Source organism: Acanthopagrus latus, chromosome 11 (genome assembly GCF_904848185.1).
Source record: "Acanthopagrus latus isolate v.2019 chromosome 11, fAcaLat1.1, whole genome shotgun sequence".
Taxonomy (NCBI): Eukaryota; Metazoa; Chordata; class Actinopteri; order Spariformes; family Sparidae; genus Acanthopagrus; species Acanthopagrus latus.
Genome location: NC_051049.1, coordinates 18973473 through 18989894, shown reverse-complemented (window position 1 = coordinate 18989894; position 16422 = coordinate 18973473). Strand labels below are relative to the sequence as shown.

Sequence of the window (16422 nt, the reverse complement as noted above, 5' to 3'; positions counted from 1 at the left end):
AGTCTTAAAACAAAATCATGATAATGATGTCGCTGGATCAGCGCAGCCAGAATGAGTGACGTAGACTCAAGCTACAGTTTGAAATTTGGCGGGTCAGTGTTTACTTGCTTGTGTGTCGGGGGGAAAGTTACTCTATACATTGCTGAAATTGTTTGGTGTGCCAGAAAACATGTAGCTGTCAAACTCCAACATGTAGTTTGCCGCTTCCTTTCTTTTGAACAACAGAAAGTGAAACTAAGATAAGTGAAAGTGGTATATTTACATTCTCTTTCTGAAACAAACAAGTAATGTTTCCTGTTGGAAACAAAGTGAGTGTGTGATGCATTGTTGATTTGATATCAATGCACAAATCGCAGCAGGGAGCTCTTTAGAAAAATGTTTGCATGCACACAGGCTAGCTTTTTTTTTATTTGTGTTTATACTGTGGGAAGCTTTGAGATCAGTTTCTGTTTGATGGTCATGAGGGAAAATGGAGTGCAGCTGGAGATTGTCCCCCTTGACACAGATTATCCATTTTGATTAATGTCCTAAAACAAATAATCTGTCCAAGCTCAGATCAGTCCTTCTTTGGAGGACTCAGACATCTTAAAGTATTTAGTACTTAATTTCACTGGAGCCACTTATGCATATATTTAGAAAATAAATGTTATACAAATGCAGTGACAAATATTTTATAACATAAAACATACTGTATGTGTAAATATTAAGCTTGTATAGGTTATTAGCAGAGAAATTGTAGGTCAATACATTCTGACTTGATAACCCAGAACTGTTTCCATGTTCCTCGTCTGTATTCCCTTGTGGTACTTCATCAGCAGGAAAGGGTTTACTGGATCATATCTAACTTCCTTGATTCCCAGATGGCTGGATGATTATCAACTGTTTCGCAGTTCCTCACACAGTGTTAACCCTTTTTTAATATCATGCACTATATGTATGTGGAGGGAGCCCTCTAAACAAATTGTAAACTTCAATCCAAATTGAAATAAGTAATAATAAGTGATGTATTTTGGTCAACCAACTATCTTTACGGTCACTGTTTTCCTCCCAGAAGAAGATCATTATCTAAATACCTAGATTAAGTTCAATCTTTAATATCAGTATAAATGTCTTGTAACTACACTGCAATTTTTGGTGATTTGTTCTGTAAATGTTTGACATTAAGAGTGATGATCTGCTGAGGAGCACTTTATTCTCATTTGACTGTTCAAAAGGGAAGTGGCTGAATTAATTGCAGTCCCCATCACGGTTTGAAAGTACGTGATTAAAAATGAATGCGAGGACTGCGAAGGCAACATTAAAAGCTTATGCGCGTTCTTTATGCCTTAAATGTTTAAATTCTGCCGTTCTTGACGTCTCCAATAGCTCCCCATACATCAAACAAAAACACATCAGGAAAGGCAAAATCTCCCAGAACCGAGTCCAAGGCCTCTGCAAAGTCATCGGGGTTCTTCTTGTCTTTGCCCGCTTCCACGATGGTGGTTGCTGCAAAAAACAAGGAACAGGACAAACTTGAATCAATCCAGTGTTATTAACAACTGATAGCTACTTCCAAACACCGCCCAGTTTTGGCAGTGGCCACTACATGTGCTTTCTCAGCCTACTAAAGTCAAAATCCACAGGCACCAAAAACTAATTTAGATTTTGTATTCTAGTATTTTACCTCATCAAATTGGTCATTAATTATGTGATTTATAAGGCAGAAGGAGACAAAAAAAAACTGGTTTACCATTATCTCATTGCCTATTAAGGTTTTATTTGTTATTCAAACATTAATGGGTAGGCTTTCCATGAGACACCAACTGAGCTGGAAAATCACTATTTACAAGAGCTTTCTTAAGAAATACCCACGTTGCAATTTTTGTTTAATTTAACACAAGCTGACAATGACAGATACTCTGGTTGTTCCCTTGAACTGCAATCATCCAGGGATTTGGGAGAAACCTCACTGATGTCATGTTCTTGGACAGCCATTAATATACTTCAGTGGGGAACCAAATGGTGTGGGAAACAGTGGAAACACTCCTCATCTCATCATAAATTATCGTCATATATCTACTTTATCTACAGTATTTTTCTTTTGTATGTGCGGGACACACATAGTATTCATATTCATACATTCATCCTCCTGGAATTTGGGTATCTTAATGCTTTTTTGATGCCTGAAAATACAGGGAACCAAATCAGGAAGGAATACAGAGCATATATATATATATATATATATATATATATATATATATATATCTATATATATGCTCTAAATCAGGGGTCACCAACCTTTTTAAAACTGAGAGCTACTTCATGGGTACTGAGTCATACGAAGGGCTACCAGTTTGATAAACTCTTCTGAAATAACAAATTTGCTCAGTTTGCCTTTAGTTATATATGATTATTAATGATTAATGATACTCATCTATGTGAAGACACTGATCACGTTAATGATTTCTCACAATAATTATCAACAATGACTTAACAAGGTGGGAAACAGATAATATCAATATTCAATTTTCAGTTTTAGAACAGGCCTGAGGGCTACTCATGTGGTCCTTGGGGGCTTCCTGGTGCCCGCGGGCAGCGTGTTGGTGACCCCTGCTCTAAATCATATGTCAAGACTATCTAAGTTTCCACATATTTTGCCCAAACAACAGTACATCATAAAATAATTTGTATGTCAGCCACTGATACACTGATATATGAAAAAAAGCTGAATGTTGTATTTAAAGGTCAACAAGCCTTCCGTGTCTCTCCAAACAAACTGTCTAAATCATATTTTTCAAGAATTTTTCTCACGATTATTTTACCATCCTTGCTCAATAATACTTGAAAATGTGCAACCAAACATATTTGTATAGGCTACGTTCCAAGCAACCAACATTCATCTATCTTAAATTAGGTCTCAACAGCCACATGTCCATCTGGAAATCAGGTCACCAGCCTTGGAAGTCTGGGAAAGGAAAATATTGAATCTCTGGCAATGATAGAGGGTCCTAACTCTAATTTGTGATGCTGTCGAGGGACTTCAGCAATAAGAAGCAAAACAATAAATGACAATTCTTTTTAGAATTTTCCTGTTGTTATGAGGATTCATGCAAGTAGCCCACAAAGGTGCAGACAATTTCTTTTTATTTGTGCTTTAAGCAACAGTTCACCTCAAAATCTTTTTTTTTCCTTCACTTTTCTGTTGTGGGTATTTACCCATCAGGATTATTTTAGTGTGAGTTGCCGAGATTTGGAGATATCAGGCATAGAGATGTCTGCCTTATCACACGTGTCATCGACCAACATGCCACGCAGCTTGTGGTGCTTAAAGCATCCAATATATTAGTTAATAAAAAGTATCTGAAAAACTCAACAAAAACTCAGTTGAACTACGCCTGCCAACTGTACTACCGTGCAGAAGAAAGGATGCATCTACTCATGGACAAGAGGCTAGTTTAGGCTACAGCTCAGCCATGGAGGAGCCGTTAATGTTTATATCCCGCACTGTCATGAGCACAAACTTTGAATTGTGCACAGCAGGATGTGTTGATTATTCTAGATAAGTAGGTCATGATTTCTGAGAAATGACATCGTGAGTATCTCCAAAACTCTGCACAAAACCCATACAGATGGATAAATAGCAAAACAGGTAAAAGGAAAAACACGTATTGTTGATTTTGAGGGTGAACTGTCCCTTTAAAGTATTGGCATTGAGTGTAAAAGTCTATCCTTGACCATCCTCGTCCTCGGCACCTGGAGTTTGCTGAGTTGAGCATAAAATGCGATGCATAACATGTCCACGACAACTGAGCATCTTCATCCACAGCCATGGAAGAAAACCGTGAGGGTGCAGATGAAAGTGACGGGAAAAAAAAAACTTGCAAACTGTCCATGAGTGGAACTTTTTTAATTTTTTTTTTTAAACTGCTGTTGTTTCCCCCACCGCATATTGTATCACGAACGCTAAAGAAATAATCCCTGGAGGTTTTCACAAAAATGCATGAACTCACAGGCCGTGGTCAATTTAGGGCCAAAAATGTTGACAGAAAAATATGTATGTTTAAAAAAGAAAGGAAGAAAACTAAACTACACTCCCAGCAGCTCCCTTGAGGCAGACTTTAGTATCCTCGATGATTTGTGGTAAGTTTAAAATCTGAGAAGAAATGTTCCTCTGCTCTATCCGAGGGCTGAAGTGGGCTGCATTGTCTCAGCATGCCAGAGAAGAATTGAGGTGCCATGGAACAGTTTGCCAGTCTATTACAGCCCACAGTAAACACCACTGACTTGGGGTTTGTGTGCCAACGGTGCATCCGTACATCCAAATGTGGACTCGAAGCTATTGTCTATTCTAAGAACAGAAGTGTCACATAGGTGGTCTTACCCAGATCCAGATCCCTGATGCCCATGTAGCTCTCCAGCAGGTCGTCCACTTTCTTGGTGGCCTGTTCCTCAAACTCATTCTGCTGATAGAGTGGATCGGAAAATACACAGATGTTAGCAGAAAATTCTTAGTGTTCACACTCTAAATATGGTGCTATAAACACTATGAGAGCTAATCTTCTCAAGGGCTACTGTTTATCACCTATCTTCTCTATGTTTATAAATATACTGAAGTGTCGGTTTGCTGGTAGGTTTTAAAGGGACAGTTCACAGCCAAATCAAAAACACATACTGTATTTTTCTGCATACCCGTAGTACCACTTATCAAGACTGTTGTGGCGTAAGGAGTTTAGGAGACAGGAGTGGCTTGTAAATATCTGCCTTCTCTTGATTTTAATTAAACTAGGTGGCACCCCAAAAAATGAATCTGAAAAGCTCAACAGCAATGTCTCTTTCCAGTGATCATGATCCGGCTACTGGAGGTAACCTGCAGACCTTATTGTGAACAGTTTCACTTTTTTTCTGCTGAATTACACCCACTAACTGTGTCGCTGCGCAGAAGGAAGCATGCACTACAGCAGGATGTTAACATTAATGGTATCCTCGTCGGGTGAGCTGCAGCGTTAGCTAGTCTCTTGTCCACATGACAATGCATGCTTCCCTCTGCATGTTAATGCAGTTAGTGGGTGTAGTTTGGGATAAAATAAAGTAGTTCCTACATGAAGCTTCTCACAACAAGGTCTGTGGATTATCTTGAGTGAGTGGGTCACGATTTCTAAAAAGAGACATCGCTCTTGAGTTTGTCAAATGCATTTTTTCCCATCTAGTTCCATTAAATTTGAGAAAAGACAGACATTCCGATATCTCCAAAACACTGCAGAATCTCAGCAAAACAATCTTGATGGAGAAAAAGCACTATGGATGGAAAATATAACAAAATATAAATAATTATGAATATTATGAATTTGGCTTTAGGGTGAACCCTTAACTTATTGCCTGTCAAGTGTTCTGAATTTGTAGTTTCTCGAAACCCAGTGAACCTTTTCAGCCTCCAAACTTTCTCCAAGTGACAAGGTCTGGTTTCATAGTTCAATGGAATGGCAAACTTCCTGCATTGAAGTGTGGGAAGTGAGAATCACTTTGTTTACTAAGGTCACTTCCAATGGAGCCAAGAGACATTGTTCGATAAGGAACAACGGATATTGTGCATCTGTGTGTGTGTTTATTAGTTTGTATGTGATCGGAGTCAACTTGGGCTTTTCAGGCCAGTTCAGGTCATTGAGCGTCCCCCAGGGGGAATCTAGATTTTTAGGTCATCAACAAACCCAAAATCAGAGAATGTTCAAGGGGAGATAATAAGGATCTAATCAGCTGTGTAAGAAGCAGTTTCAAACAACCTCAGTTCAGTTTGTGTTTGTGTGTCTGTGTACATGTGGGCAAATGTTGCATTATCAGAGTACATCAGGAAGTCAAGCAGTCATTGTCCTGCAGAGCGTGTGAAACTCACCACTTCCTGAACTGTAGCAGCACCCTTGGAGCGAAGACGCAGCGTCTCCCTGCCGTTCACCATCTTTCCCTCATTGGATTTTGGCGCCCTGGTTCTCATTCCAATCATGTCTTACCACACGCATGCAAACAGGAAAATAAACATTAATCAAATGAAAGAGACACAGTGGGATTTTTATTGATTTATTTGATGTTGTCATTGTGGTTTTAATGTAGCACTTAAAAGATGAAGTGTCCCATCGGTCAAATCAAATTTGATTGTTTTCAGGTGGTACTCTTTCCTGTATCTGTTCCAACACTGGAGGTCTCATGATTAACTATTACATTCTTCTTCTTTGATTTTCCAAGAAACTGCTGTGTTGCCAGAAAACGAAAGTCCATCCTACAATACTTTTTTTTTTTTTTCTTTTCTGGGGAAGACTCCTTTTTTCCTGATGTGTAGTTCTCGTCTCCCAAGAGACAAACAAGTCAGCTGCTTTTAACTACACGTTCTAATAAAAGTGAGCTGATGCCCATCCACACAAATATCGATGAACAATATCTGCAAACCAGCCCTTTCAAAATAGACACATATCTTGGGATTACGATTACAAAAAAAAGCAAAAGATCTTATACTGCTAAATTGGCAGAAAAAGATAGAGCAACTTAAGAAAAATATGAAGTTCTGGAAAACCCTTCTTATCGCTCTAGCTGGAAAAATCAACACTATTAAAATGGTAGTTCTTCTGAGATTTCTTTTCCATTGAATGATGCCATTCCATCATGTATTCCTCTTTCTCACTTTAAGCAACTAGACCCGATCATTTTGCCCTTTTTAGGGTGCTACAAAAAACTTCTTATGAAATAAAAACAATGTATCATGTTTTGGCCTGCCACACTTTTAATCGCTCTACTGTGTTGCCAACTTAAACATTGTATCATGGTGGAAAAGGGACCCAGCCGAAGAATAAAATTATTTTCCTGCTCGGTTATCATTGGAGTGTGCCTCCTGTAATAACCTCTCTCCTAGCCCTTTTTAATTATCCATTAGTTGCAAATTTCGTTATAAGAATAGTTTTGTCATTAAAAATACTCTCAAAATCTGAAAACAAATACAATTATACATAAAAGCTCCTGAAATCTACACCACTGGCCCAATATGTGAAAACCATTGCTTTCCTCCCTGGCTTAAATGGCCACGTCTTCACAGAATGGTAACTCAAGGGCATCAAAGACATGGCTGCTTTGAGCAAAATGGCCACTTTATATCATTTGAGTAACTCCAATGCACAATATATCATAACCCAACCTCTAATTTCTACAGATACTTGCAAATCCAAGGTTATGAAAAAGAAAAATGTTTCTAACTTGGACGAAATACATCCCGGTAATTCACTTGACACTATCAACAAATGTGATCCACAGTACAACAGCACTTAAACAGATGTGGGAAGTTGACCTGGGATAGTGGAGACAGATGATGAGTTGTTGGAGGAAAGTCTCAAAAGTAATATCGTAATCTGACACAGTTCAAAACAATACACCAGTTGTACTACTCTAAGACAGACTGCATCAGGTTTTTCCTGACATGTCACATCTTTGTAGCAGGTGTAAAAGAACTGAACACTTCACATGGAAAGAGTAGTGTTGAAGCCGTGTGTCATGTGTTATTATGAATAGCTTGTGATATGTTCCAGTAAAGGGATTGTTCTGTAAAGTAACTGTGACTCATAGATTTCCAATCTGTCTGTTGTCCCATTACCTGATGATGCTGAAAAACCTAGTTCCTGGAAACAGTGAAGTTGCTGACTGTAATCTACAGGGAAGTTTTACCACGTCATCATATCCTTTGTGGCGCTAGGCCTGGCAATATGAGCGTGTTAGTTGTTTGCTGCTCCACTTTAGTCGAGATTGAAATGCAAGGATGAATCCTGTTGACTTTGATAATCCTATGGCTTTCCATCCAGCAGCACCAGCAGATCAAAGCCTTTACATCCATGAAACATCTCAACATCCATAATGTCGATTAAAGGAATTTGTACAGACCTTTATGTTTGGCAGACAATGTATTCTACTGACTTTGGTGATCCCATGACTTTTATTCCAAGGCCACCAGGCCATTAAAATGTAATATTTGTCCAGTATTTTGTCAAAAACAAATGACATGCCTCAGTCTAATCTTAACTTATTGGCCAATGTTAGCATCCTAAAATGCTAATAAAGAAAAATAGTCATCCAAATGAATTTATTTAATAAGATTTATGTAGGAAAATTGATGTTTATTCCACCAAAATTAAACTTGGAACCTTTTTTTCTCAATCATTGCTAATGACTGAGAAAGCGATTTTGGGTTGTGGTCACAAACTTTTGTTCAGCTTCTGAAGGGGGACCTGCCAGAGACAAACTCTGAGAAGCACTGTGCTCAACTCAGATGGGGAAATTGATTAACTTCACACGAGCATGTTAGCATTTAGCTGAAAGAACCTTCTCGCAGAGCTGTTGCGTGACTGTAGCTCATAGTCTGTTTGTGACATGTCGAAGGTCGCGTGTTTCTAAAATTGTTATTTTGGGCACAAACCTGGGGCCTACGTGAAAATGCACATCTGTGTTCAGTATTAACAGTCACTGATTCCATAGGGGAAATAAACAATTTCCTGGGGGATGTCAGAGGTCACCGTCATTGGAACCAGAGTTAAGAAACACTTGAGCATCTTTTTTAGCAATTGTGTCTTCGAGTAATTGCTGCCTGAACTGCTGCCACTTCAGTCACAAAGACTGTAGAAATCTGTGACTGGCAGGTATATTAAGCAAAAGTGTGGGGATATGTTTTCTCTATACCAGACACTATATGCCGCCCCTGTGTAACTGTAAACACAGCTCAGCTAATCCATTTACCCTGCAAGATGACGTTTCTTCCAAAACCAGGTTGTGGTTTGATAATACACATACATGTGTTGTTATAAGTCCCTCTGAGTAAAAATGGCACGACTGCACAATAAAGAATTTGTTAGATAGACAAGACTACATTTCTGTTGTGCTTAACAGTTCTTGATCTTAAACACAACTGTTCAAAAAATGAATACAAATGTGAAGTTATCATGGATGAACAGCTACAGTTCTGTCACAACTCGGCAGAGTAAGCAGGTCTAAATACTGAGAGAGATTTGTTGACCACTTTTCTGTTTCTTACGTCAGTATGTATAGTGAAAGTATAGTCTACTATGACGATACTGATTGTTAACAGGAAGGTGGCCGTGGATTTAGTTTCCTGTCTGTTAAGTGAAGTTGACGACGGCTGTGCTCGAGCCAAGTCCGCTATATCCACTTCCTCTCCATGTTCTATACCGGATGCATAACCCACTTCTTGTGCTTTTGACAGTTAAAGCATTTTTTTTTTTTTTTTTTTTTGTGAGGGAAAAGGGAGGAGCGCCTCATGATGAAGGACACTGCCCTGAAGAAAGTCACAGTTGTGTATTTCTGTTTGATATGGCATGATGTCCCCTCACCAGTCTCGGTGTAACTTCAAATGTAAACAGAAATATAAATACAGCAGAAGTCTGAGAGAGAACCATAGCTGCCTGTAAGTGACTTGGTTTTGAGCGTCCCACTGTAGCCCCATGAATGTCTTCACCCATTTTTATTCCTATAAATGTCTGAAATGTAAATAAAGGTGCCTGTTGGGTTTTTTTTTTTTTTTTTTAAGTATTAAATATTTACACAGCCTTTGGCACAGGCTGCTGTGTAACTGCAAAGTATGTGCTTTCCCTCTGTCTCTGTTGGTGTTCTCATTGCTTAGGACTAAACATTGAACTTCAGGCTGTTACGTTGTGAGGACACCATTCATGTCCGTGCAAAAAAGGTCGATCCACATAAGTACTGGGGACTTGGTTTTGTGGTTAAATGTTAAACATTTGTGTTGGAATAGATAAATTATTGATATAGAGCGTTTTTAGATTGGTATAGTTTGTTTCATTTTCAGGTTGTTTTCTTGAATTACTGTTGAGGGTTTGCTTTGTTTCTGTTCTGCATGTCTTTTGCCTGAAGCTGAAGAGCAAACTGAAAACAAAATATTGAAATGCATTTCTGTGAAAATTCCCTAAAAGCCTTCTCAGTTTTGTCTGTACGTGATTGAGAATGAAATCCTATTTTCAGAAACTGAATTAAAAGGTTGATTTCCCGAATCATTGCTTATTGAATTTCTGATTAAAACTATTACTAGAGTAACTTCAGTGATAGGATTCTGAATTTACTAACCAGAAAGATTCATTTCCTTTCTGCGATTCGCTCACAACTTGTTGCTGCGGAGCCACTTCAGAACATCCACCGCCCCACAAGATACTTCGGGCCTCACCACCACTTGCATTATAGTGGTCAATTAATTATAGCTGCAAAGTTTAATAACTATTCCAGGCTCATTGCCAGATGGCCAGTACTCTCTGAAATGTTCCTGTCTTCTTTCCCTGTTTGGCTGATGATGAGACATGGAAAAGTACCAGAAAACACTGGGGCCAAGAAGCTGTTGGTGTGACACTTTGCATGGGCAGTCCTTTCATATATCACACACGCTCAGGGCAGCTCATCAAGACAGAATCTGGATTCATATTTGAACAGAAGTGCCTAATTTCATAGTTTGTTCTGAGTTTCTTTGGCAGTTTGTGTTCAGATGCTGCTTCTTCTTTTTCCAACTTTAATGAGTGAACAACACATTTGTTTTGGCCAGAGATGCAGGTGCTCAAGTGCTATATCTAGCGGCAACAAATGAAAGCAAACACACACATCTGCTTTTCATGTGCGCTGAGAGCTTATGATAGGAGAAATAGAAACATTCCTTTTTCCCTGCTCGTTATTCCTGTGTTTTCACTTCCCAGTTCTCCGTGCCCTGAGCCCTTCTGGTTTTCATTCCATTAATTTATTTAGGAATGGATTTATACCACAGGCTGCAAGTAATTGAAAGGTCCAGAGGGGAGGAATGGATGAAATTTTCTGACCAAATGCATGCAAAGACTATTTCATACAAGGCACAGAGACAGAAATGGCTTACTCCAGATACGTGTACCAGCCTACCAAAAGCAGCAACATACTTGAAGATGAACCCCAGCAGTAAAATATATTAGGTACATATGTTTCGAATTCCCAATCTTCATCTGTTCTGCACATGGCAGTGAAGACCAGCCATCAAGAAACATTTTCCACTCACCAAAGGCCTTCTTGGGCCCCACCAGGCGGAGAGTGAAGGGTATGCCTCTCGGTTGCTCTTTAAGCATCTTAGCCACCTCGTAGTGTCGACAGCCAACAATGCTCTGGTCATTGATGGCCTCGATGTGGTCGCCAACACATACCGTCTTCAGCCGGTCTATGGTGCTGCCTTCCTTTATCCTCTGGAAGATACAGTTTGAAGCATTTCACGTGTGAGACGCGCATGCCGTTTCCAAATGCAGGTGGCATATGGCATAACAGTGAATATAATAGGAAACAGAAAAAGGTTTGATTATCCACTCACATTCAATTTGCAGTGTTACAAAACTTTTTTGGAGGTGCATGTCTATCCTGAACTCTAGTTAATCAAAATAAGAGTTTCAAGAATTAAACCCTTGAAGTGCTGATGAAGAACAAACTTACTTCTTTCTACTCAGCAAAGCAGGGTTTAAACACATCGACTGAGAGTCTAGATAGATTGATATTCAATCAAGGCTGACTTTATTGCACTTCTACAATACAACTATAGCCAATAAGAAAGATAAGAAAGTTTACTGTCCTTTTGCCTGTTTTTTCTGCCACTTGTTCACCTTGATGAAAGCATATCCAGCTCCATTGTCTGTGATTGTGAGGCCCAATGCGTCTTCCGTCTTTGTCACCTCCACCTCCTTGGTCTCCCCTCTGACATGAGCAAAGATGAAGTCTTCCAGTCCGATCTGCCCCCCCAGTAGCTTCTGCATGTCCACTTTATGAGAGTTGAGGGTGCAGAAAAGGATCTAAGGGGAGGAAATAGAAAGTTAACTGATTCTGTCAGTAACTTTGCAAAACATGAAACACATTCAACAGCTTTGATCAAAAGCATCCTCAATATGATTTAACATTATACGTTTTGTGAAGATATTGATAATTGGGATATCGGCCTGTTTATGATATGATGTCCACATTCTGTAGGTTTAGCCTCCATTACATTTTAGTTTTAGTTTTAGTTTTGGTCGCATTACTGTATGAAGAGAATTTGTTGTGAAACTATTTGAAAAGATATGAACAACTTTTTAAAACTTAAACTTGAATTGCTTCAGTTACTTTTTATTCAATGAATGAAATATGTTTCGGAATCTAACAATACTTTGCCAACTATTTACATTACATGTGAATACAGTGTCTGTGGGAATCCTGTGGCTTCTCCTGGCGTTTCATTTCCTTCCTTCTGATTTATTGCAACAGCAAATGGAAGCCATTATAAATTGGTAAGTTGTATATTATAGATTTGAAACAGCAGAGGGCAGTAGAGCCAAACAATTTCATTATGCTGGTGTGGCCATTTTGTTGGGCGCCAGTTATGTGTCAACTCACTTAGAGCCTTTGTATTTTTAAATATAATAATCAAGCAGCACACAAAACCTTTGATGAAGCATTTCGTTTTAGGAGTCAACTGCTTGAATCATGGTTGCTTTTAAAGGTTGATGTTTGAATTAAGAGTGTGTCACAAAATCATAAGTGGAAGAAAAGAGTTTTTTCCAAAACATCTAGAAGTCATTAAATCTGACTAAATCACAGAATAGTATTGTCTAATTACAGTATTAGCTCAAATGTGTCTCAAAGAACAACATTTGCAAAGCTAATATTGCTAGATTGAAAATCAGACTCTCCTCAAACTCCGGGATATCCCTTTGAATAGTTTATTTATAGTTCACAGCTCTATTAGTTTTCAAAATAGATGTTCTTTTTGCAAAAACTCCCCAAGATTTAAACTTGGTAGTCTGAAACTGAGGTCAAATATAGTATATCTATCTATCTATCTATCTATCTATCTATCTATCTATCTATCTATCTATCTATCTAAAGTTCAAGTTTCACTCCGTAACCTGGACTTATTGGAAACGGAAATTCAAGATAACCTGAGTGAACCTTTATTTGACTTGGAGTCTGCCTCTATTTGTACTTTAACTTCATGCCGTTGAGTCCCCACGTGGTCTGGGAAACTTTATGGTACATGTCACTATCACCAACTAATGGCTTGACATTTCACACAGAAGATCTCACATGTGGAAGCCTGACTGCAGTTCAAGGTCTTATATATCCAGGTAGATAAATAAACAGTTAATTGCATAATATCTCTTTTGAGATCTGTTTTTGGAACAATAACTTGTCATGTTAACGATTAATGATTGAATGAACAGGTTATTAAGCAATAACAATTTAACCAATTAAAAAAGTATTAACTAGCACTGTGAGATTGTCATAAAACAAATCACAAAGTATCCTATTACAAACTGCAAATACTTGCTTTGACAAATATGTCAAAATTAAATGCAAAATATAGGTGCAGGAAATTGTATTTGATCAAAATGTAAGTAAGAAAGTATTAAGAAATAAACTGAACAAACAGATATTACATTTTAAGCAATAATGGTAAATATCTGACATGTTTCATATCTTATTCATAATTAACCAATAATTGACTGTTAAATAAAGAAACTGCTTAGAACAAAAAGATGACATTCTTACTTTCAAAGCATGCCAGACCATGAAAGCCCAAAGAGACCTTGTGAGTGTTTACTAATAAGCCTAGTCTTTGTATTTAACTCCAATATAAACTGTGTATTAAAACAAAAAAAAAGCCAATGTTCCTCTAAACAGCTTGTTCTTTCAGGATCCCTGGAGATTATCCCAGCAAACACTTGGCAGAGTAAACACTGCACAGCTAAGCCAAGCTACTGCACGGCTGAGTTACAGTATGTTGTATGAGAAGACAAACACATTCATAGGAGATTTAATTGGACTGCAGCAGGACTTTGCTGTGATGAGAGACTACGCTGCCCCCTGGCACTGTTTCTAAAAAATGCCTCGGTTGCTCTCACTGCAAGTATTGCTGGGTCATCAATGCATAAAAAAAAAATGTCATATCAAAATCCACCTGATATACACTTTTAGCATTTAGGACTGGAACCTCCTGTAACATAAGATAGCAGGCCAGCATGTTTGACTCTATCTTGATTGGCAGTTGCCTGATAAGATCATCAAGGTTAGCTCCGATAAAAAGTATATCTGTTGTCTCACTTCATCTGCAGGCATTAATGTTCAACGTAGTGATATACAGATAAGAAAGGCCTTCCCGGTGTCCTTCATAGCACTACAGATAAGTATAAGACAAGGCCAAATGTTGATATTGTTGTGTTGCCAAGTGCGTTACCATAATCTACAGAAGAACGCTGCAGAACAGCAACATATATGTCCACTATTATCATATTGTGGGTGGGTTACTATAAAAAATAGCATTTTAAACAATTAATGATACTGTGAAATCAGTTTTGAATACGATCATTGATGCATTATATGTCAACCACCAGATTTTAGTTCAGCTTTACTAATGTATGCAGACAAAATGAGTTGCCTGCACCCGAAGCCTTGCTAAACTCTCCCTTAAATATCAGCTTCCGCCACAGTTTCCTTCTTTGATTGCCCTGCTGTTGTATCTGCTTCCACCTGCTCTGACTAAATGTCATTTAAATGTCTGTCTGAAAAGCCAGAAAATATCAAATGACGAGTCTTTTTGTGATATCGCCATGGAAGTCTTCACCTCAGACAGCCTGTGGCCTTTTGCTGATAATTGAGAGCAGTATCAGGCGGCAGTGTGATTTGGCCAACCCTGACCTACTAAAGTTTGGTGACTAGACGTCTTCTCAGGGATTCTGGCCTTGTGAGTAGCTGCTTGCTGTAACCTGACTTCCAAACCACACTTCTGATCCTGATCCACAGCCATGGTAATGAGCTGTTTAGTCCATAATGTTGTTAAAGATTAAAAAAAAAAAAAAAAAAAACATTTTGAAGTACTACTGATCTGAAATGTATTATTTAATGTCTCTAAAATACAAATGTCAGTTGAAAAGTCATGTCGAGTACCAGCCAGAGTAAAACAAAAAATACTGTTTTCTAATGTCTTACGTGGCTCTGCCTTCGTGTCTGTATGAGCTGAAATGCAGCACTGCTGTACTGAAGCACGAATGAGGCAAATGAACAGTTATTGTAATTATTAGCGTAGGTTGGAATTTTCTTCTTTTTTCCTTATTGGTTATCTGCAAAGTCACCTGGTTTTGTTTCTCTCTAGAGTCACTTCCATTACAGTAACCTGTTGTGTTATTGTGTGCATCGTTCACTGATAACATAATCTGTTTCCATTATTGATCCTGGTGAAGGCCCAGACGAGGACAAAGTCTGGCAGACAGTAGTGAGGCCAAATGATCTTCTACAGTGCATCATGGAAAAAAGCCTGGAGTAGAAACCTAACACCTTCAGTATATGTAGCTGGCCTGCTAGTCCAGAAACACAACAAAGGAATCACAACATTTTTGTTATTTGTCTTGATCATTTTCCACCAAACTGACAATGCAAAAAAAAATACCTAGAACCTAAACAAATTTACATGCATAGCTGACTTTGTTTTGCACCTCTGATGGGGAGATGTTGAACACCTCAGCGATCTTGCCATACAGCTCCTTGACGTTGGTGAATCCGTGGATGCGGCCTGTGGGACTCCCATGAGCCAACTGAGTGTGGAAGATGAGTCTAGGCCTCGGGTACTCTGGTGGCCCTGGTGGTGGCGGTGAAGGTGGAGGAAGTGGAGGGGCTGTGGGCTCCACACACCCCTGATTCTGGGTCTGGTTCTGGGCCTTCTGCTCCTCCATGGACTCAGCCCCTTCTGCTCTGGAGTCCTGCGGGCTCATAGTCTCCCCGTTCTGCATCGGGCCCCAGCTCAGGTATAGTCCTCTACTGGGAGCCCAGGTGGTGCACTGCTCTGGCCAAGAGAGAAACCCTGTCCTTCCCCCAGTTTAGCCGACCAGCCGCCCAACCAGCCAACCACCCCGTGCTTTGTGGTGAAGAGTCCAGATGAATTAGTGATGAGAGTAGCCCGGTAACCGTAGCTGGAAGAGGCCAGCCAGACCCTGCTGGGTAGAAACCCAACACCCTTTGACTTGGGGATTGTATGTGTTACACCTGAGCCTCTGGCAGCTCACGCATAGCATACACAAACAAAACACATCAGGTAACAGTTTCTCAATACACACTCGCACAAACGGCTATGACTCTAATCCCTCATATCAGTCTGGTTGTGAGACATGTTTCACATATATGACCCTGAATGTGTGAATGTCTCTCTGAGGTGTGAAAACGCTGCCGTATTTGCAAGATGGATTCCAAACAGGGCCACTCGGCGATGGCCACGGACAATGTCCCAGTGTTACAGGTAAGATGATATCTATGGGTAGGAGTGGGTCCCCCACCCCCCTTTGGCTGGCCTCATTGAGTGAAATTAACTGCTGCTGAGGTGAATCCTTGGTGGTGCACTGACCTTCATGACCCCACCGACAGCCAACAGATACA

At 39.3% G+C, this 16422-nt stretch overlaps 1 protein-coding gene across 1 annotated transcript; it reads right to left on the bottom strand.

Moving 5' to 3' along the window:
• Positions 1-11: 11 nt before the first annotated feature.
• Positions 12-15782, bottom strand: gipc3 (GIPC PDZ domain containing family, member 3). The gene is made up of 6 exons (XM_037115935.1): positions 15489-15782; positions 11631-11816; positions 11042-11222; positions 5867-5976; positions 4361-4442; positions 12-1485 (listed from the first exon to the last, which is right to left on the bottom strand). The coding sequence occupies exons 1-6, from the start codon at positions 15780-15782 to the stop codon at positions 1334-1336; spliced, it is 1005 nt and encodes a 334-aa protein (XP_036971830.1). The 3' UTR covers positions 12-1333.
• Between the last annotated feature and the right edge of the window lie 640 nt (positions 15783-16422).